Here is a 22,587-nt window from a genome sequence, read left to right on the forward strand (position 1 = left end):
TCAAATTACCTCAGATAGAAACCACATGCAAGTGCAACTTTCTTCTTCTTTCACTTTCTTCAACCAATTCATTTCTATCTCAGTAAAAAAAATCAAGAAAAGGTAGATTTTGATAATAACCCAGAACAGTAAGCATCATGAAGTTTAACTTGGTATTCACAAAAAATGAGTAATTACCAGAAACAGACGAATTCCATTGATTTTTCCCTCATACATACATACATGAACTTTGTGTTTGCTTTAACCGATGAAAATCATGAGATAATTTCTTTTCTTTTTTCCCTTCTTTTGGTGGCACATGATTGATGGTATATCAAATAAATTAATATTATATTTCCTAGACAGGTGCTTGCGTGATGAACGCTTCAGTCAACCTCATTAAATCCAGGCTTTGAATTCATTAACAAAGAGAGGAGAAGGTTGAAAAGGTTTTGCCCTTTATATTTCCTCTGGTTTTTGGTGTTCCTAAGAGGGGAAAAACCAATAGGCAAAGCTTTCAACCATGCCTGCTGGAGGTTTAGCTCCGACCGGGGTGGCCAAGGAGAGAGCCGAGCTGTATCAAGGAAGGGTCACTTTGTATGTGATTATTGCTTGCATTGTTGCTGCTGTTGGAGGATCAATTTTTGGATATGACATTGGAATTTCAGGTATTTTTTGTCCCTTTCTGCAAATAGGTGAGAAAATTTGTGTAGACTGTTGTTCGATCATGTTTTCAATCAAGAATTTGCATCTTCTTGGCTGGAAATTGGACCAGAATTGTTCTGTTTCACTTGGTTTGAGTTCAATAAAGGATTCAATTTAGTTAGCTTTGCCTGAAAAGTTCATTGACAATGAAAAAAGGGTTATGGAATTTACTGTTACTGATGTACTTTTCGACCTTATAACGATAATTCGCAGGCGGAGTGACATCGATGGATGGATTTCTTCAGGAATTCTTCCATTCGGTGTACATAAGCAAGCAGCATGCACATGAAAACAACTACTGCAAGTATGACAATCAAGGGCTAGCGGCGTTTACCTCTTCGTTGTACTTTGCCGGTCTAGTTGCATCCTTGGTGGCTTCTCCTGTGACTACGAAGTATGGCCGTCGTGCGAGTATAGTTTGTGGGGGACTCAGTTTTCTTGTTGGAGCAGGTACCAATGCTGGAGCTCAAAATCTGGCAATGCTCCTCTTCGGTCGAATCATGCTCGGTGTTGGGATAGGATTCGGAAACCAGGTAATGGCCTTGTTTCATTTTCCTGTAACAAACTTAATTGGATTTCAACAATGAACAAAATTCCTCTTTTCCATATTGCTTTGAAGCATAGGGGAATTTCATTTGCTTCTGGTCACAGGCAATGACAGGTTTAGCATTTCATTTAACCATATAATATAGTTTTGTAGATATTTCTGAGTCTTTCTTTTTCCACGCTCATTATGAAGGCTGTTCCGTTATATCTGTCAGAAATGGCACCAACTCATCTTCGAGGAGCCCTCAACATGATGTTTCAAGTAGCAACCACGCTCGGAATCTTTACGGCGAACATGGTAAATTACGGAACACAAAAGCTTGAACCATGGGGATGGAGGCTGTCTCTGGGCCTAGCAGCAATACCAGCCCTGTTAATGACAGTGGGAGGGTGCCTTCTTCCCGAGACACCAAACAGCTTAATCGAAAGGGGATCGAAAGTGCGAGGCCGAAAGGTCCTGGAGAGGATTAGAGGCACCGATAGCGTCGATGCCGAGTTTGCAGACATGGTAGACGCTAGCGAGTTAGCAAATTCAATCAAGTATCCCTTCAGAAACATCCTTAAGAAAAGGAACAGGCCGCAACTAGTGATGGCGATCTGCATGCCGGCATTTCAGATCCTAACAGGCATAAACTCGATCCTGTTTTACGCTCCGGTGTTGTTCCAAAGCATGGGATTCGGAGGAAATGCTTCACTCTACTCTTCAGCTCTCACGGGAGCAGTTCTTGCCGGATCTACATTCATTTCCATCACCTTGGTGGATAGAATGGGTCGACGAGTCTTACTCATCAGCGGGGGAATACAAATGATTATATGTCAGGTTATAGTTGCCATAATCTTGGGGTTGAAATTTGGGAACAACCAAGAACTATCAAAAGGCTACTCAATATTGGTTGACTGTAATGTGTCTCTTTGTTTTAGCATTTGGTTGGTCGTGGGGTCCATTAGGGTGGACCGTTCCGAGTGAGATATTCCCACTGGAAACAAGGTCTGCAGGGCAAGGCATCACGGTTGCTGTTAATCTTCTCTTTACTTTCATCATAGCTCAGTGTTTCCTCGCAATGCTTTGTCATTTCAAGTTTGGGATCTTCTTGTTCTTCACCGGATGGATCACCGTAATGACCGTCTTCGTTTACTTTTTCTTGCCTGAAACCAAGGGAGTTCCCATTGAAGAAATGATATTTCTGTGGAGAAAACATTGGTTCTGGAAAAAGATTATCTGAATATCCCGAACTTGAAGAAGATCAAACTATTTAGAAATACAGAGAAGAGATTCCTATGATTACTTGTTTGTAATATTTTGTGTTGTATATTAAGTAAACTTGTTGAAGAGTCGGGTTGGACCGACCCGAATTAGAGAAAATTATATTCAACATCCGACTCTTAAACAAGTCTATTTCTAAATACATATTCTTTTCTTTTATCTGTTCCTCGAAATACTTGGTGGATACATTTCAGCATGGTTATATACATTTTAGCTGAATAGAAGATAGCATACATGAGATGTCATGGATTTACAATTTTATATTTCCTTTTCAAAGCATGGTTATTTACATTTTAGCTGAATCAGAAGCTTGTCAGAAGACAGCATAGGATTTTACAGCCTCATTGGAAGTGTTGGCTTCAATTAATTGATCTTCATCTGGTGTAATCAATGGGGACGTGCCAAAAGGGTACTATTATCCGCCATTTGAGAGTTAATTTCAGGAGGAAATTGCTGAAGTAGCCCACTGTTAGACAAGTCTTCCCAGCCTTTGATATCCTGTTGCAACCGAGTTGCACACAGGATCGCATGGTCGAGTACAACCGGATCATCTGGAGGATTATGCAGAAGACTAATCAAGGTTTGTCTATAAACTTGAGCTGCTAATAGCGGCCTTGCAACCTGCCTATTTTTGTATATCATTGCCACTTTGATGACATGCTTACAGAGATTTCCCAGGCTGGACCAGCGGCAATCACATAGAGAAAATTCTGAACCAGGATTCCAAATTGTATACGCCAGGTTTTGGTCTGTTTGGGAGATGACCTTTGCAAGCTGGAGATTCTGCTCATCCAATATCACATCGACATCTGGTATGTGTAAGGCACGATACCAAGCATTGCTTGAGAAAGATTCATCTATGAGATTGGAAAGATATCCGGTTTCTGCGGTGTATTGATCTAACCAATATAAGGAGTGAAATTCAGTAGTTAAAGTATGGATTAACCAGTCGGTTCTAGACCAGAAATTGGCATGTTGATCATTAAAAAGCTTGTGCTTCAATCTTCTGTGATAAGATTCAATGGCAGCAAGGGGCTCTGGACCGACAACGGGAAGTGACTTTATGCAACTAACCCATGACTCTGCAAGACAAAAAATTACGTTTTCAGAAACTTGAAAACATAACACATCATGTTACGTTTATCAGCAATTAAGGACATGGCTATGATTAATTATTGTGGTACAATAGGATTCCTGGAAATAGAACAGTTTGATATTCACGTATAAGCATCAGAAAAGAGAATTGCGACAGAATAAAAGCTAACAAGCAATTGAAACTTACCTATGTACGGTGACCAACGGCGCTGGAAATAATCCAGAAAAGCAGATTGATCAACAAATACTTCCATGAATTCTTCAACTGCATCAATTGCGTTAGGTACACTTCTTGAGGAATGTAATATCCAGCCCAAGTGCTTAAACATCTCTTGTTGAACGTCAGTGTTGCAGCACTTCTTTAAAAGATTCCTTATCCAAGCAAGGCGAACATGCCAGGCACACAATAGAACCCGACACTGGAAAGCATCTCTGCAGGTAAGCAACTTAGATTTCACAATCCTACTATTAAGTCAAAATTATTCAAATAATTTAGAAACGCCATATCAGAATTTACCTTATGACTGAAAACCCAAAAGAAGGATCATCTACTAAAAAGGTATTGAGTCTCCATCTAGAGTCCTTTGCCCTTATTCTCGCAGCAAGGGAGCCCACCCATTTCTGAATATCTTGACCAGCCAAAGAGGAGGTAATCACCCAAGCAACAGGAATTGCATTTCGGGATGAATCAAACACAAGTAAAGTGGATAGAGGATACTGTCAATGAAGGGAATTTTCATCCAGTATAAGGTCCTAATCATTTTTTTTTTTTGATAGGAATAGGAAGACTCGTTAAAAACCTCCCTCATAGTTGACCTTTTCCTAACAGAAAAGATCAAGTAGTGGAGGGAGGAAAAGAGTGCCTCATTTTATTACCAAACCGGAATTACATAAGACTTAACAATACAGCAGATGAATTTACATTAGACTTAACAACTTCAGCTACTTCAAGAACCTACAGCCATAGAAAAATAAACTATAACTAAAACATACAATCAACCGATTCCCTGCTTTGCTAAACTATCTGCCTCCCCATTACAAGACCTTGGAATTAACCTAATTAAAACCACCTTTTCAGAAAGGATCAACAAAATCTCTAACAAGAGGCAACATGAAAACTGGTGCCAAAGACGGGGTATGAATCCACTCCACTGCTGACTTACAATCACTCTCAACAGACCAACTTGAAGCTAGAAAAATTTCGATACCTCTTTTTAATAGCCTTTAACTCTGCAACTAGTGGGGGACCTTGACCAATATTCTCTGAAAAAGTTAAAAGAATGCAGCAATTCCAGTCCCTTAAAATGCCTCCAATACCTCCAATCGAGTCATTTAACCTAACAGCTCCATCAACATTCATCTTTAAGAAATCAACAGGTGGAGGAAGCCAACCAATAACAGAATGATCCTTCGGTTTAGGAACAGAAATACCATCAGCAAGTGATGGATCCCCAATTAGCAGATCTTCCTGAATAGGGAATTTAGGATACTTGGCTAGGAACCATTTAGATAACCTAAATCTCACAAGGAAAAAGAGAGACAACCTATCAAGGTTTAAACTTTCAAACACAATCGCATTCCTTGCTTTCCAAATAGACCAAAAAACGACTCCCGGGATGAACTTCCAAATCAATGAATTCAACCTCAAACTCCCCCACGAATTAAGTAAGGAAGGAGGGTCCTGTGGTAGCACAATAGACAAGTCCCAGAAGCTTGCCAGTTTATTCCATAGTTCCCAAACTACAAAACACAAAATGAATAAGTGTTGCACAGATTCCTCATGTTCCTTGCAGAAAGGACAGAGAATATCTTCTTCTAAGGACATTCCTCTTTTCACTAACTCCATTTAACTGCAACCTTCTGGTGAGCTAACTGCCATAGGAAAGCTTCTACACGAGGCGGAGACAAACCCAACCACACCCCTTTTGACCACAAATCAATACCCCCAACTTCCTTACCAAGAGCTTTCCTGCACGATTTCACTGAGAAAATCTTCAACCGAATCAGTGAGTTTTATTTCCTTTAATTTCATCATCAGATCCAACCATTGTTCCAATTCCCAATCAGACAAATTCCTCCTAGTAATAATGTTCCACTGCCAACCATTCAACTCAAAGCTTCCAAAATCAGCAACCTTACCCCATTTGTTAGTAGAGAGTGCAAAAATTCTAGGGAAAAGAATTTTTAAAGGAACCTCATCCACCCATGGATCAGTCCAAAAAGATATGGACTTACCATTGCCTACTTACAACTTCGAATATGATCTAAGACACTCACCCGCTGAATCATTCTTCAAAAAATTATTAGTAATACTTCTCAAATTCCAAGAAGATTTTGGAGAAATGACCTTACTAATAGACATAGTATTACTAATAATATTGTGCTTACTACATAACACTCTTTTCCATATGGAATCCTTTTCATTTGTGAACTTCCACACCCATTTCCCCAATAATGCCCGATTAGAAAGATTCAAGTCAAGAACCCCAAGGCCACCACTGTTCATTGGTTTGCAAACTGTATCCCAACTAACCCAGTAGATCTTCCTTTTATCCGCACTGTCATCCCATAAAAATCTGACCATTAAGGAGTTTAATTTATTCCCAACTTTGCAAGGCATTTTAAAGAAAGATAGGAAAAATATTGGCAGGGAAGTCAACACTGACTTTAATAGAACTGTCCTGCCAGCCAAGGACAGAGAAGAAGCTTTCCACCCAGCTAGTTTTGAATTAAAATTTTTAAGGACAGGATCCCATAAAGCTTCAGAATTCTTCTTAGCACCGATTGGAAGACCCAAATAATTTGTGGGAAAACGATCAACAGAACAACCCACTTCCAATGCCCAGTCTGATAAAATATCCTCATAAACATTTACACAATAAAGTTTACTCTTCTTTAAGTTTAGATGCAACCCCGCTATTATACTGAAAATCCTCAATACCCTTTTGACATTTTTAATCTGAGTAAGTGAAGCTTGGCAAAAAATGATGAGATTGTCGGCAAATTGAAGATGAGATAACCGAAGTGAATCCGCAGAATTCCCAATCACAAAACCTTGGAAAAGTCCTTTGTCAACTGCTTTATCTAGCATCAAATGCAGCAACTCACCTACAATATTAAATAGGAGCGGAGAGAGACTACAACCTTGTCTTAGTCCTTTAGCCATAGTAAACTCTTCCGAAGGGGAACCGTTCACCAGAACCGAAATTGAAGCAGAAGAGAGACACTGTGAGATCCACGAACACCATCTAATACCAAAGCCCATCTCCTTCATTGCTCTGTTCAAAATCGGCCATTCAACAGAATCATATGCTCTGCGAAACTCAACTTTGAAAACAACCCCTTGTAGACCTTGTTTTCTCCAATAATCGATCCCTTCATTTGCAACAAATGCACAGTCCAACAATTGTCTTCCTGGTATAAACGCAAACTGGAAAGGGCTGATAATGTCACCAACACAGCTGCTAAGTCTCTTGGATAAAAATTTCGATAGGATCTTATACAAACTTCCTACAAGGCTAATTGGTCGATAGTCTTCAACACTTTCCGGATTTAAAATTTTCGAAATTAGGGTAATAAAGGCGTGATTTACTCCATGCTCCCACATCCTTCCGAAATAAAAATCGTTAAAAAATTCCAGTACTTGCTCCTTTAAATCTGGCCAGCATTTCTTGAAGAAACCCATTGTAAAACCATCCGGACCAGGAGATTTAGAACTGTCTGAGGATGCTATAGCTTGCCAAACTTCCTGTTCTGAAAACTTCTCCTCTATTTTTGTAGATTGTTCTCTTGACAGTTTAGAGAAATCCAGAAATAAGTTCTCCACTTCCATTGTAGAAATGGAATTAAAAGCTGTCTTAAAAAAATCAGAAATGTGGGTCTTGATCAGAGACGGGTCTGAAACTACAGTCCCATTAATCTTCAGACTAGTAATTGCATTTCTCCTGTTTCTGTTTAGAGCACACAAGTGGAAAAATCTAGTATTTTTGTCCCCTGCAATGTACTAACCTCCCACGTAGCCACTGCTTCTTCCAAAAACATCGAAAAGGAGGGAGAAGAAACTGTGTGTAAACTAGCCAACTCCAAAGCTTCCCTAGTCAAAATCCTTCTCTGTCGCCTACTCTCTTTCCCTATAACTGCTCGAGACTGACAATCTGATCGAGGCACTACTCTACTCCCTGAATGCTAGTCCAAGTCAGACGGCGGCCGCACTCTTCCTCGGGAAAATGATTTTCACTATACCCGTAATTTGAATTTTCACCATCAATCCCCCCGAAAAACTCCTCCGGTTTTAAAAATACCGATCCCAGTGTGGCTTTGACCTTGTATGATCTGCCGTAAGACCCTATTGTGACCATTTCAGGGACATCAAACGGACTGGCGACCCTGATCAAAACTCTTGCCGACGATAAATCTGACCTGTTCTTTGAAGAATCCAAGATGCCAATGAACTTTCCCCATTTCTGAACAAGTTTCTCCAAGAACTCTACATTCCAGCATAATAATGGTAATCCCATTAATTCCACGAGACAGAACGCCAATGGAACTCCCTCCTCGTTTAGCAATGGCTCCAGCCAATCAAACCAAAAACAGATATCCTCCTGTTTTCTTGCCCATGTATCAGAGTAGTCTTCAATCGATTTAAAGGTTACAACACAGGCATTCCATGCGTAACCCCATCTCGCTATTTTTACCTGAATTCCTTCACTTGCCAAAGCTTTTTGAACAAATTCTTGCTCGAAGGAATGCTTGATTACCCCTGTTAAAGACCTTTTCACCCAAGTCGAATCCTCCGAGGAGATATGCATCTCCCAGACATTCCTTATCCCATTAGCAGCCTTCCTTAACCTTTGACCATCCTCTTTATTGACATTTCCGCAATCCTCTCTATTGGTCGTTTCCACCACCTCCTTGTATGATCTACTATCCCTCAGGTTTCTCAAAGATCCAGCGTGCTTCTCACCATTTGTTTTCTCCACCCTTATTGGGATTGGCCCATCCCTCGTAGACCTGCCTTCAGTAACTTCTCTATTCCTGTTGTTCTGATATTTTTCTAACCCGACTGAAACTCTTTTCCCGTCGATCCAAGTTCCGTTAACACACTGAATAGCCCTCCTCCTCCCTTCCTCACTTGCAAACTGAACAAACGCGATTGAGCTCAAAATTTGATAACAGAAGAGACTCCATGCATCCTTAAGTTTAAGCCTTTGTTTCTACCACAGTTCGTTTTAGGTATTTGTGCACAAAACTTCTGGACACAGGTATGAGCCTTGTCCCTCCAAATATGTGGAAAACCTAGGAAAAACCTGTGTACCCCTGTCATGAACATGCGCTTATTTAACACTCATCCCAAATCTAAATTTCAAGTCCTTGTATTACAACCCTGTAAATAAACATGAAAAAACCTCCAACAAATAGAGAAAATGACTGATGACACATGAGCTTTACTATTATTTATTCTATTTTGTTATTTTAATTTTATTTATATTAGTTATTACACAAATAGATAAGCTGCAAACTATCTTTACATCCAACAACATTACTATTTTCTCTCAAGTAAATGGACAGAAACTTGAGGTTTTTACAACCGTACATTCTCAAGAGTTCTAACTTCCATCTTACACGTTTTTCGGACTAGTTTCTTTCAATAACCGTTTTCTCTCTAAGCCACACCAGAAAAAGCTTATGACAATTTTACCAGATGTTATGCTATATTTGTCATTTGAAATTTTATCAAACAGAAATAACTCTAGGTGTAAAACATAAATAAATCCATGGAGCTATGATCTCACTCTTCTTTTCTTAAAAGTTCACTTCTGTTTCAGACTGGCAGGCATATTTGAATCATCGTCTTTAAACACACGCATACATGTGTGTATAAAGTATAAACAAAAGAATACCTTAAGTTTCTTTGAGCCAAAGGCAGAATGAGAAGCTATAGAATCATTATGTCCATAGCAAAGCATCTGCTGCAGCTGCCAATCTGTCTGTATCCCCAAAATTAAGGGTTCTGAAGCAGAAGCATCTTGGAAGTAGAAAACATGCTTTTGATGCCTTTGTACCCATATCTTTACACTGCATGCATCATCAACGTGAAGTTCATGTGATGTATTACGAATAACTCTCTCCATATTACGAACATCATTTCGTGTGAGAAAATCATCTCGGTTGTGTGGGCCCCCATGCCCTTGGACCACCTCAGCATGATGCTGAATTATGTTGTCCAAAGATATTCCAACATAAAGCATGGACATCACTTTCTGGCGCAATTCCTCTGAGATTCGTGGAGCATACATAGCTCTTGTCCCCACAGCATCCTGATCAAGTATCCCATGACAAGGGGCCCCTGTTTTATCTACATGCTTTCTTTGATTGTAAATTATAAGGGCAAGGAGCGGGCGTGTGTACAAGCGTTTTACAGTGAAGTGGCAAAGGCAACCTCGCATCATGTGGCGTCTCCCTGGCCTGCTTCCCTTTCCCGTTGTGGGTTTGAAGTTTGAGTCATCTCCAAGACCAGATTCACAATCACGGTAATCTTCAGGACCATAAGAACACCAGTATCTACAAAATCACCAGACCAGACTAGCTTTGATGTTACTTAATGCACATAAAGATGAGCTATTAGCATATAAACACAGCAGGAAAATATGTGGTAGAACGTACTTGCACAGATACACATGCTCATATAAAACATGATGCACTACAATAATGTTCCTACCAAAAGTTCAGCAAACATGATTAAGATGGCTAGCCTTAAATGAAAATATTCACACTCCGCATAGATAAGAACATGTCTTGCACATCTGCTGCATTCTATGATGAAAATTGAAGACTACTTCGAAGAACTACTATCATAACAACAAATCAAGACGTATCATACATACACCAGTTTTCATTAGACAAAGAGTTTTAAAAAGGAAAAAAAAAGTACATAGTATATAGTTAATGTGGCACAAAATTTGACCAGCTAAGCTGTAAATTACTTCAACAATATACAGTATTCAGTTAAGACATCCTGAAAAAGAGAATCACATTTAAGTAGCTGTTGACTACTATATGATTTTTCTCATCCTTTTTTTTTCTCTCAATGGAATTATCAGTAAGTTATTTCAAAGGAACATAAAATCAAGCAGCCCTGTTTACTAAATGGAGTTCAGTTTGCATCATACAGCGTATACTCAAGATATCCATCAACCCTTGGTTTGGTAATACTTCCTTCAGATCTCTTTCTCCTAGACTCAATGCGGAAGCTAGCTGGACATTCTTCATTAGACGACTCTCCTTTTACAAAATCATCAACTCTAGAAAAAGGGATTAGAGCAATATCATCACCGCCTTGGCGGCCACCTTCTACTTTTACCCATGTTAGGTGAGCAGCAGAGAACTCTGTGCAAGGAGGATCTTGGACCGGAAGGTTAAGGATATCCTCCATTCTTGCCATCTAAATAGATAATGTACATAAACAAATAAAAAGTTAATTCAACGGAAAGCATAATCTTAACAATAAGAAAGGTAGTATGCCTACTCATAAAAGGCAGTATTTCAATATACAATAACTCCAATCATTTTCCAATAATCCACTTAGTAAACTGCCATATTACTATCTAAATTATGGCTCAACCAATAAAACAAAATCATGAAAGCAACTACTTGAACATCTTATTTAGGTCAAAAGTAGTGCTCACGGCACCTTAAATCACACCTTCCTTCTAGGATAACATCCCAAATTAGAAGCTTGATACTAAAATTTAGAGTCAGAAGAAGAAAATTATTACTCCTTTTGAAATCTATTACATGGGCAGAGATGTGTTTTGTTTCACACAGGAACTAAACTCGCTATTAAAGATAAAATTCAAGACAAAAACCAACATACAATCTGAAAAGGGCTTCAGAACAATGCCAATAAACAATGGTAACATATGAGCAATTTTTGAGCAAGAACAACAACCTTAGTTTCATGGCCCTTCATGCTTCCTCCACTCTTTGAAACGTTGCAATTGTTTTACTTCCTTCGACTAAATTCAAAAAAAAGAATAAACAAATTAGAAACCATAGCTCGAGCATTTGACACATGAACTTCATCCATGAGCAAGATATAACAAAAAAAAAACCTTCCATTTTTCAAAGAACCCACCTAGAAAATCATTCAGAAAGGAAAATTTCAAAGAACCCACAACATAAAACCCAACAAAATGATTAAAATACAAAAAACTTGAAAGAAAAAATAAATTATAAGACAGAAACAGGGAAAATTTTAAACCCGCACACACACAGTGCATATGAGAAGCTGATTTTTAAAGTCAATAAATCTACCACTGGATGGCGACCGTGAGACCAGATTATTGTTTCACGTAACTGGGGTGAAGAAAATTGAATCACTGTAAGCTGTCTTTTCTACTTTTGCTCGTGGTGGTGGGCCGGTGGCTTTCCTATCCGGGAACCGAAGATTAATAGGTCAAATGTTATAATTAATCCCTGTACTTTTAGTCTGTTTATATAGTTAATCCTTATATTTTTATTTTTTCGGATTAGTCGTTATATTTTTTAATTAAGGTAAACTACATATGTAGTCATCAAACTATCACTTTGGTTCAATTTTGTTCACTTAACAGTTTTTAAAGAAAAATTATACATATCGTTACGTTTTGGTTATATTTTGACCACCTACTGTTAAAAAATAAAGAGAACTACTCATGTCACAATTTTTTTTTATTTTTTTAATGAAACATTACCTTATGATAATTTATCAACATCACCATTAATTTTTTTAATATTCAAAATGTAACATAATTTATTAAAAAGACGATCAAAATCTTCCCTCAACCACCTAGTTACACCTATATAGCAATCACATTTCATCATCACTGGCATAAGTTGACAGCCATGGATTCTGAAAACCCCCCCAGACCTTTGAAACCCAAGCCTAAACACCTCATCCACCAATCAACATAGTTCATAAAGTGAAAAGAAACTTGTCTTTTAAATCCAAATGGGCAGCATTGAATGGCGTCATGGAAGAATTGGGAATCCATATTCCTATTTTATAGGACTATTGGCCTTGACACTAGCAAGGACCTTAACTTAGGCACCACATTGATATTCACTGGTGTTTTCTACACTGTCAAGCCCATGAAATCGATTGTCACGGTGCCTATATCGAACGGCTAGAGTTTTTTCCGGTGCAATATTGCTGATTTTGGGTGTTACATGGTTGATGCGGATGCTGTACAGATTGATACCTTTGTCTGTTGTTAGGGGAATTCGACTGTCCCAAGGCTTATCATTTGTTATGAGTTCTGTGAAGTACATTAGAAAGGTTCAGGATTTTTCAAAGCTGAAATCTATGGGGAATAGGCAGTGTTTGAGATTGGATGGATTGATTTTGGCCCCTCTTTTGTGCTTGTCTCATAGCTGTTGTCAATGGTGCAGGTCAAGAAAGGAATGGGAGTGAGGTTAATGTTGATGAAGAAAGGAGTATTTTTTTTAAGGAAAAAAGAAAGGAGTATTAGAAGCAAAAGAATGAGGAATATCATGGCTACCATCTCCTCAGCTTTCATCGTTTTAAAAAAACGATTAGATCAACGTATTTAAAAAAAACACACACACACAATTAAATCACTTCGATTAATTGATTGCATCAATTAGATCGTTGTACCATTAAAATCCCAAATATAAACATTATTTTTTTTATTAATTTGGGGTAAGTACAAGGTAATATTTGTTTAAAGATAACTCTCAACCATTTGATATTGAATACTCACACTCTTGACATTTTTAGTGCTCAAACACGGGACCTCAAGAAATAACAACATTTTCTTTACTACCAAGATCGTTTGGTTCGTACCCAAATATAGACATTATTTTATTTTTTTGAAAAGAAATATACCTCATTAAAAACCCTTCTAATCCTAGGTAAGGGGAAAGACAACACAAATAGATTAACCATTAGAAATATTGTAACACCCTAATCCAGTCCGACCTGAAGATTCATGGATTATGATGCCACACGAAACCATCGAAATGGTTAACTTGAAAATTTCTTTTCCAAAAACATTTATAAACGTCAAAATTCATTCATCATAATAGCAGCGGAATTTGAATCAAAGTTTACAAAATGTGGGAGTCTCTCGATTACATACATATATAACCATAGTGTTTAAATAAAAAAAGAATGGAGTTATGACTCGAATAATACAAGGTCCATATAGAATACATACCCTCTAAAATAGACTCAAGACATACTCTGGAAATCTTCTGGTCTGGAATGTACTGATGTGAAAGGCTGCTCAACGATCCTTCTACTAACCTGCGCACGGAAACACATTCCTTACGTTGAGCTCACAAGCTCAGTGCCACGAGAATAACTATGCAATACTACATGCATTCATTACATGAACACGTCGGTATACAAAGTTATAAACATGCAAAAGCACATATCAAACATGAGATAGGTCAAGTGGTGTGGTCGGGGGAATTTATGTGCATCAGTTATGTACCAAACACACAATATTCGGATATTTCACAAACAAAGGATGATCATCATAATGCTAGAGTAACTCGGGTGTCCTAGCCGTTTCCCGAGCGTCATACAAATGCAAATCTTATGTCATCCTATCTTGCTTGATTTCTAGGTGAGAAATTAGTTAACTTGTTTATTTTCACTTGCTTTGAATATTTTTAGCATATACAAACCCGAACACCCGAACCGATAGAACCAAAATTGCTAAAAATCACCTTGGGTATCGATATTGTACCAGCAGTATCGATAATGGCCCCTTGGGTATCGATACTTACCTGAGTATCGATACCAAAATTAGCTTCGATGTTTTGAAAAAATACCTTGGTATCGATACTCCTATGGGGAGTATCGATACTCTACCCTGGGTATCGATACCAAATTTGGCTTCGATGTTTTCAAAAATGCCCCAGTATCGATACTGAGCCTCTACGTATCGATACTGGACCCCGAGTATCAATACTCCTTGAAGGGGTATCGATACTGCTCTTATAAATTACTTAATTTTTGCTTTTAACAAAGAACAATATCGGTACTATTCTTATAGTATCGATACTGATGGACCTGGGTACTCAGTTTTGAGCACAAAATTATACCCAAAACTCACTAATACACTCTCCTAAAACTAGCAAAGTTTATTAGAGTCTTATTTGAGGTCTTAGAGGTCAAATGTTGTCATCTTTCATGCTTACAAACATCAAATACGAATTATGCCGTAAATTTAATCTAGTATGCTTTCATGAGCTTAATATACCAAATATGCACATGTAATGACCTACATGTGGTCTGGTCAAGTTAGAATCATGTTACCTTGAGTCCAAGCTATAGAAACATATTTCCAAATCACCCAAGGACTAATTTTTCCTTACTTCTAGCATTTGAGCTCTCCCCTTGCTCTTGCACCAACCAAAGCAATAAAAATGAGTTGTTAATCCATTTTGAGTCTTAGAACAAAGTTAAAAACATGTTCTTACCAGCCAAATCCTTAAAATGAACTATGAGAATTTCATAAACCCCACAAAAACCTGTTTTTGGAGAACTAAACCAAACTTGTGGAAGTGTGTTTAAAAGAAAGCTTAGAAGTTATAGTTTGTGAATCTTACCCTAGAATTCACAAGGGATAATTGAATCCTTTAAAGGTTATGACTTTACTTAGCTTGGGAAGGGATGAAGAAAATAAAAGTGTGGGAAAGAAGAGACAAAGTTGACAATGAAAAAGATGAGAGGGAAATCAGAACGTGAGATAATCTCAATGAATGGGATTCAACTTTGATTCAAACAAATGGGTATATTTCTCTCTAAGTCCCTCCACATTTGATCGAAGATTAAAAACATCCCTTTTAAAGCTTATTGGGCTCATATATGGCCCAAATCAATTTCATTTAGTCCAAAGCTTAATATACTAAGGGAAGTTTATTCTAAAGCCCAATTGAATAATTTGAAACTCCTAACTTATATTTCGAGGTATTACAAATATCGTTTTGTATATACTGTGAATAATATCGGGACAATCCTAGTCAAATAAAAAGAAAAGAGAATTACCATGTATTAGAGCCCACATTGCAAGTGTATGAGCAACTTTATTACATTCCTAACAAAGGATATAGTAAAATCTCTCGAGATTTTTTTAGGTACATCCCAAGCGTTGACAAGTCATCCTCTTCCGTACTCAATTTGTTGCCAATCAACATGGAATCAGATTCAAAATTCACCTTGCCCCAAAGGTTATCACAAGCTAAGCGTAGATCCACTATCAAAGCGTGAATCTCAGCAAAACTGGAATCAAAGCACCCTGGTGATTGTAAAACATTTTAATTAAAATGATAGGTAAAGTATATCATAGGCCACTCTGTGAGAAGCAGAGTCACCATGTTTACTTCTAGGTCACCATGTTTTAAAACATTATATTCAAGTCATTAAATTAGTTTTGTTACAAATAAATTTTTGGCTTTTGGGATTTTTGAAGATCGAGGTTTACAAATTTTGAATTTTTGGGGGCAATTTCATAGTTTTGAGATAGATTATTGAGAACTTAATTTGGTTTATCAAATGAGGAGATTGAGGTGGATTTTATGGTAAAATTTGGAGTTTATTGGCCACCATAAACGATTATATTTTATATTGCGCACAAGTGTAAAACTTAATTGTTACAATTGATTAATTGACTCAAATTTGACTTAAAATATTTGTATTTTTATGATTATTACATGTGATACTGCTTTTTTTTTGTTTAGCGGCTCAATGATCTGATTATTACAGTAGATTAATTAATTGAGGGACTTGATTGTCTTTTTCAAATTGTAGTTACCCATTTGTAAACATACTAACAACTTAGTGATTTATGTTGTAGTTTACTAAAAACTTCCATAAGGCGGCCCGACCGTTATAGGAAACGACTAACGTCGGTGACAACAACAGTACATAAACAATCGCTCGTCAGAAACCCCACTCATAATGTTTCTCTGTTTGGGATTTTAGTCTTTGCATTTCCCTTCTAAAACCACACCCCAAATCATTTGCTTTAGGTTTCACGTTCCGATCGCATTCACGTCATAAGTGAAAAAAAAGATTACTCCTCACAATTTCGAAACATTCATATCCGCGTCGACCTTCAATCTGAGTATAAGCGGTAGATTACGGTTTCTGATCTCTCCGGTTTTGAAATAAGAATCTACATTCATATCCCTATTTATTTGCCTAACTTCAAAGGGAATCGAGAAAATTGAACTTTTAAGCATTTCGATTTTCCTTTCTCTCAAGGAATCGAATGTTCTGTTAGGTATTTTGGATTTCAATTTGAAGATCGATAAGGTTTAGCAAAAAATATCAAATGCATGTGAAAGTGGCACAATCGTCATTTAGGGCTCGGACACTAGAATTTCAAAGTGTTGCGGAGAGGTTAAGTCGCTCTCTTCTGGACAGTGTCAAAATGGTGCGAGTAGCAGTTTGTCGAGAACGGAGCAACGGAGATCTGTGGTTGTTCATCAATCGGAGTTTAATAGGAGGGCTTCTAAGATTGGGTTTGGGATTCGTCAGACCTCGCAGCAGCTATTAAAGTTAGTAAAATGTAAGAACGTATATCTCTCACGTTTACATTATTTTATTGTTGTTGTTGTTGTCTGTTTTTAAATGAATGGAGTTGCATAAAAATTTATGGATGTTTTTACATATATTTTTTAGAAAGAAGAACCACACGTGTTGTTTTTTTTTTGAAAATGAATTTTAGCTTTGCTGGGCGTATAGCTTAGAAATTAAGAACTTCTAAGCGAAGATGTACTGATTGGAATGCATTTTTGGTTTACCATTAGATCTTTATCTAAGGCAAGTTATAATTAAAATGGACGCTTAAATATACAAAAAGTGTCCAACGTATGTATTTTGTTCTAGTTTAATATATAATGTTTATTTCGTTCTAGTTTGGTGTCTAATGTTTCATTTTGTAACTCAAATTGGTTCAGGCCATGAAAGACCGTTAATTTTGGCCTTTAAGTGACACATGTCACAACTTGGTATTTTAAAATTTCATTTAAAATTTAAAATTTAAAAATTAAAATTATATATATTAAAAAGAAAACACACATTTTGAAATAAATCCAAAACTTTGAAAACCTTCATTTAACCCCTAAACCTAAGTCGACCGTCGCTTTTTTCCATCGACGAAGCTCCACCCTCCCCTCCCCTCATCGACCAAAAACCCATGAAATCATGATCGATCGATGATCGATCGGTCATCAGAATTGTGTGGGATCGTGATTTTCATCATAGGGTTTGCGGGGTATAAAATATTAATTCGTCATTGATCGGTCATGATTTTATGGGGGTTTTGGTCGTCGAGTGGAGGGGAGGTCGGGTGGAGCTTCATCGACGGCAAAAGGCGGCGGCCGATGTGGGTTTAGGAGTTGAAATGAAGATTTTCAAAGTTGAGTTTATTTCAAAATTTGTGTTTTCTTTTTAAAAAATATATATATAATTTTAATTTTTTAATTTTAAATAAAAATTTTAAAATTACATGGTTGTGACATGTGTCTCTTAACAACCAAATTAACATCGTTAACGGCTCGGACACCTAAATGACTAATGGAATGAAACGTTAGACACCAAACAGGAATGAAATAAACGTTAGGCACTAAATTAGAACCAAAGGCATACGTTGGACACTTTTTATATATTTAATCCTTAAAATGAATGCCCTAATTTATTTTATTGTTCTTCCTCTTCTTCTGAATATAGGTCGTTTTACTTTTTATACACTTTTACCCCTGTAGTAGACCCAATTTATCACTCTCACCCCTATAATATTTTTGCATCAATTTACTCCTCGAAGTTGTTCAATTGCATCATTTTATACCCTATCCTAACTTAAAATCCTAAATCATACCCCTATAAACTCTAAATAAATCCAACTTAGGGTTTAGGGTTTATAAAGATATATTTTAGGGTTTATAATTTAGAGTTTTAAGTTAGGAGTAGGACATAGAATGATAAAATTAAACAATTTTGAGAGCTAAATTGATAAGAAAATACTATAGGGACGAAAGTGATAAATTTGGTATAACCCTTTTGCTTTTTTATTTCTTCTTCTTAGGGTTTATCCTTGAAATTTGTTGTCTGATTGCACATCTAAAATGTATATTTTCCCTCATGTCCTTCCCTATATCGGAGCTTCTCTTCATCATGTTCATCTTCTCTGTACGCACCTTATATGATTGAGCTGCACTAGATATTGGGAAATTGGTACGGGGCAGTCATGTATGTATTTCATAGATTTTAGAAAATGTTGTTTTCTATTGGTATCTAGAACTTGGCATAGTAATTCTAAATTGGATATCCAATGATGATAGTGTGCACCTTTTTCTGTCTGTGGTTTGATAGAAATTGAACTAACAAATGTTAGGATATGATCATCTGAAAAGTAGCAGGGAATGGTCTCCATTGTGTTTGCTATGTTTTAGATTGTACTATTGTAGCTTATCATGAAATTCAATGTGCAGAATTTGTCAATGACAGGTATAGGAGAAGACAAATTGATTAGCTGTCAGTATTTCATTATTGCTTTTGTTTGGTTGTCTTGGACCTTGGTTTAGACTGTATTATTGTTATAGCCAAGCTTGATGACTTCCGGTATGCACAATTTGTCAGTGGCAGGTGTAGGAACAGACAAACAGACTTGATATTAGTAGGAGTTCATCAGTGCTGTTGTTGTTATTGTAGTTACTATGTTCCCATATATTTTTTACTATGACGTAAAAATTAAATGATTCTATATTTTTCTTAACTCACAGTGGCGAAAAGGACTTCAGTTTTTGACGACCCTACTATGGAAATCCAAGAGCTCACGGCAGTTATCAAGGAGGATATCACTGCCCTTAATTCTGTCGTGGTAGAACTTCAGTTTTTCTGCAATTCTAGAAATGAAGGTGATGTCTCCAGTGACACATCTAGTCATTCAACCAGTTGTAGATGACTTGGCGAATCGCTTGATGAGCACCACAAAAGAGTTCAAAGACGTCCTCACAATGCGAACAGAGGTGAGGCCAAGTTTTTAGTTTGTTTACTCAATTTACTTGGATGTTTTTGGGCTAGTATTCCTGTGTAGTTATTTCATTGGCAATTCGTTCCCTTGACAATTTGGTAATTGAATTGGCTTGTACAGAACTTAAAGGTTCATGAGAATAGAAGACAGTTATTTTCTTCGACTGCTTCAAAGGATTCTCCAAATCCCTTTGTACGGCAGCGACCCCTGGCAATAAAATCAGCTGCTGGAGCTTCAAACACCCTTCCTCTGTGGGTTAATGAGTCTGGAGCTTCATCTCAGTTGTTTCCTAGGTATTAGCTTATTTAGATTTTTTGCATTAATATATCTATGACCCCCCCTCCGAAGGGTAAGTAATATTCCGTAATTAACTGGAGAAGAATTTGCGCTTGGAAGTCTTGAATTTTCTTTAGGAACTTCCAAGTTCATTTGATGATAATTTGTTATTGAATGTTCATTCATGGAATATTTCTTAACATTGCTCTTCTACAATTTAAGAAGTTTGTAACAATTGCTTTCTGTCATTCCTCCAGAATAGCCACAAAGTTATATTTTCTTTTCCTATGTGCAGTGCACACCACACATGTTTGAGATTATGCATTTGCTTATTTTTCATGCTTTCTTTTTGAAAAAAACTCATTTATTTTTTTGGTAATATTTTGGAATCAGCTATTGTTCGCTACTTCACAGTATTAATCTAGTGGCTTTAACTTCTTATATGAACTATATAAATTAGAAAAGCTGCACACTAGTGAAACTTTATTTTGTGTGTGTTTGAGAGTTATTTCTGGTTCTTAATTATACAGGAAACAGATGGATGGGGAGAGTCAGCCATTACTCCAGGCCCAACATCAACAGAAGTAACAACGACAAATGGTTCCATTGCAAGACACTTACATGCAGAGCAGAGCCGAAGCTCTTCAAAATGTAGAATTCACTATTCATGAGCTTGGCACCATCTTCAACCAGCTTGCTACTCTGGTTTCTTTGCAAGAAGAGGTAGTTATCAGATATTTCGTTTTGTTCCCTCATCTGGAGCAAATCCCCTTGGCAATGGTATACATATGAATTCATTTTAGTTGTTGTGTTTCTTGTAACAATGATATAATTGAATAATGAATGATATATTATGATTGCCGTCTGTAAGTTTTAGAGTCTGTTAGTTTTAGAGAATACAAAGAACTTTCTCTAAGATTTTATTTTTAATTTCACTTAATCACGAATGAAGAGATATCCCTAACTTATAGAACTCTTAGCGAACAATCCTAAGTAAAACTGTACAAAACAGATTAGGGATAAGACTAACAAATTAAATTTGAATTTTAAGCTAACTATCTATTACTCAAGGATCTATAATCTACTAGGTATATATACTAGGTATATCCCTTGCTTATGTAGATCTAATCTAGCTCTCTCGATACTAGGTATATATACTTAGAAAATGACAATCTCTCAAAAGCTCTTACAAGATTAAGCATATTACATACATCAAACGGAAATCTCTCAAAAGCCATTACAATGCTACAACGCATAAAGGTAAAAACAGTGAGCAAAACACCATTTGAACATAAAAACATCAAAACCATCCATTAACATGAAATAAAATCATCCAACATAAATTCAACACCAAATAAGGTAATACATGGTGTGGCTAAGTTCATCAAAAAATATTCAAGTTTAGTACAAGCCAAATAGATAGAAAATAAAGCACAAAGAGAAGAAAAACTCCAAATGAGCTGATGTCGTGACCTAGCTCCACCGCCATGCATTACTCTAGCAAGTTAGCTTCTCTCGAGGTCTAGCTTGCTACATCTGAACCAATTGAATTCTTCCCTCTTGTCGACTTCTGATACTTCGCCTCCCTAACTGAAACTCTCTTCCCATCAATCATCGTATTATCAACCTTTGCTACTGCTTCCAAAATAACCTCCCGACTCTCGAAGTGAACAAAGGCAAAAGTTGAATCTCTGTACTTCGGTCTCTTGTTAATAATGGGAATAAACACCTTAAAAACCTTGCCATGGAGCTTGAAACGATCCCACAAAGCTCTTCTAGTGACTCTTTTACTCAGATTATCGACAAAAGCAGACCAAGGGGCTCCAGTGGGGAGAGAACCTTGAATTGACTTTTCGCTGCCATTTTTTGGACAAAATAACGTATATTTTTAATAATAGTAGCATCGAGAACTTCATGATTATATTTTTATGCTAATAAAGAAAGAATCAAGATCTAATTTAATTTACCTTAAATTGCTTTTAAGAATTTGTCATAGGGCATTCAATTTGCCTTCTCTTTTTACGCTTTGAGTAGTAGTTTTTAATAATTGTAGCATTGAGAACCTCATGCTTATATACTAAATTACTTTTTGTATATGATAATGTTTGAGAACGAATATGTACTTTTTACTATATCTCTTGGATTTTCATCATACCCATTTTTTCTATAAGGAAGACCTTGGTCTTTCATGCTTTGTTTGATAGGTTTTTGCTTGCACATTTTACAATTAATCATGTCAAATATAGTTATTTTTTATCATATGGTTTCTACTGGATATGAGGGGGTTTTATAATGAGACCTCCATTTCTTATAAAAAAAATGTCAAATATAGTTATTTTTTATCGTATGGTTTCTACTGGATATATGAGGTTAGTGTTTGATAAGTTCAAGAAATTGTGGCGTTGTGAGATCCATGATCTGAATTGTTTTTAGGGTAACAATGAACTGTGATGGACTTTGAAGAAAAAGGGACTTTGAGAAAGTTACAAAAATTGAATCGGTAATACCTCATCCTTTCTTTTCTATGATTCTATCAGTCTTTCACCACTTTGAAACAACTGCGCCATACCTTTCAAACAAACTGAATTCGCATACATTAAAATTTCCACTTGAGCCTTTTAAATTACCATTATAAATAACTCTAAACCATCTTTAAATAGTCAAAGACCCAAC

The 22,587-nt window shown here is 36.8% G+C and overlaps 1 protein-coding gene and 2 pseudogenes across 4 annotated transcripts; 2 read left to right on the forward strand and 1 right to left on the reverse strand.

Moving 5' to 3' along the window:
• The first annotated feature begins 390 nt into the window (after positions 1 to 390).
• On the forward strand, positions 391 to 2,631 carry LOC120201103 (annotated as a pseudogene).
• A 146-nt stretch (positions 2,632 to 2,777) lies between these two features.
• On the reverse strand, positions 2,778 to 11,974 carry LOC120201102. 4 transcript variants are annotated; one of them, XM_039201776.1, is made up of 8 exons: positions 11,724 to 11,797; positions 11,538 to 11,604; positions 10,759 to 11,030; positions 10,009 to 10,150; positions 9,490 to 9,906; positions 4,107 to 4,306; positions 3,777 to 4,021; positions 2,778 to 3,576 (listed from the first exon to the last, which is right to left on the reverse strand). In XM_039201776.1, the coding sequence occupies exons 2-8, from the start codon at positions 11,556 to 11,558 to the stop codon at positions 2,882 to 2,884; spliced, it is 1,992 nt and encodes a 663-aa protein (XP_039057707.1). In that variant the 5' UTR covers positions 11,559 to 11,604; positions 11,724 to 11,797; the 3' UTR covers positions 2,778 to 2,881. The 4 variants fall into 4 exon arrangements, with proteins under 4 accessions (XP_039057707.1, XP_039057705.1, XP_039057704.1 ...); XM_039201774.1 differs by lacking the exon at positions 11,724 to 11,797 and adding an exon at positions 11,903 to 11,974 and having other exon boundaries at positions 2,784 to 3,576; positions 9,490 to 10,150; XM_039201773.1 differs by having other exon boundaries at positions 2,784 to 3,576; positions 9,490 to 10,150.
• Positions 11,975 to 12,803: 829 nt separating this feature from the next.
• Positions 12,804 to 20,769, forward strand: LOC120201101 (annotated as a pseudogene).
• Positions 20,770 to 22,587: the final 1,818 nt, after the last annotated feature.

The sequence above is a fragment of the Hibiscus syriacus genome, unplaced genomic scaffold (assembly GCF_006381635.1).
Source record: "Hibiscus syriacus cultivar Baekdansim isolate YM2019G1 unplaced genomic scaffold, ASM638163v2 tig00006991_pilon, whole genome shotgun sequence".
Taxonomy (NCBI): Eukaryota; Viridiplantae; Streptophyta; class Magnoliopsida; order Malvales; family Malvaceae; genus Hibiscus; species Hibiscus syriacus.

Coding starts and splice junctions, on each gene's coding strand:
- LOC120201102 (XM_039201774.1), bottom strand. CDS start 11,558: ATGAAGGGCCATGAAACTAAG. Junction 10,151..10,758: donor GGATATCTTGAGTATACGCT/GTATGATGCAAA, acceptor GTGATTTTGTAG/ATACTGGTGTTCTTATGGTC. Junction 4,307..9,489: donor TTGGCTCAAAGAAACTTAAG/GTATTCTTTTGT, acceptor CTTCATTGACAG/TATCCTCTATCCACTTTACT.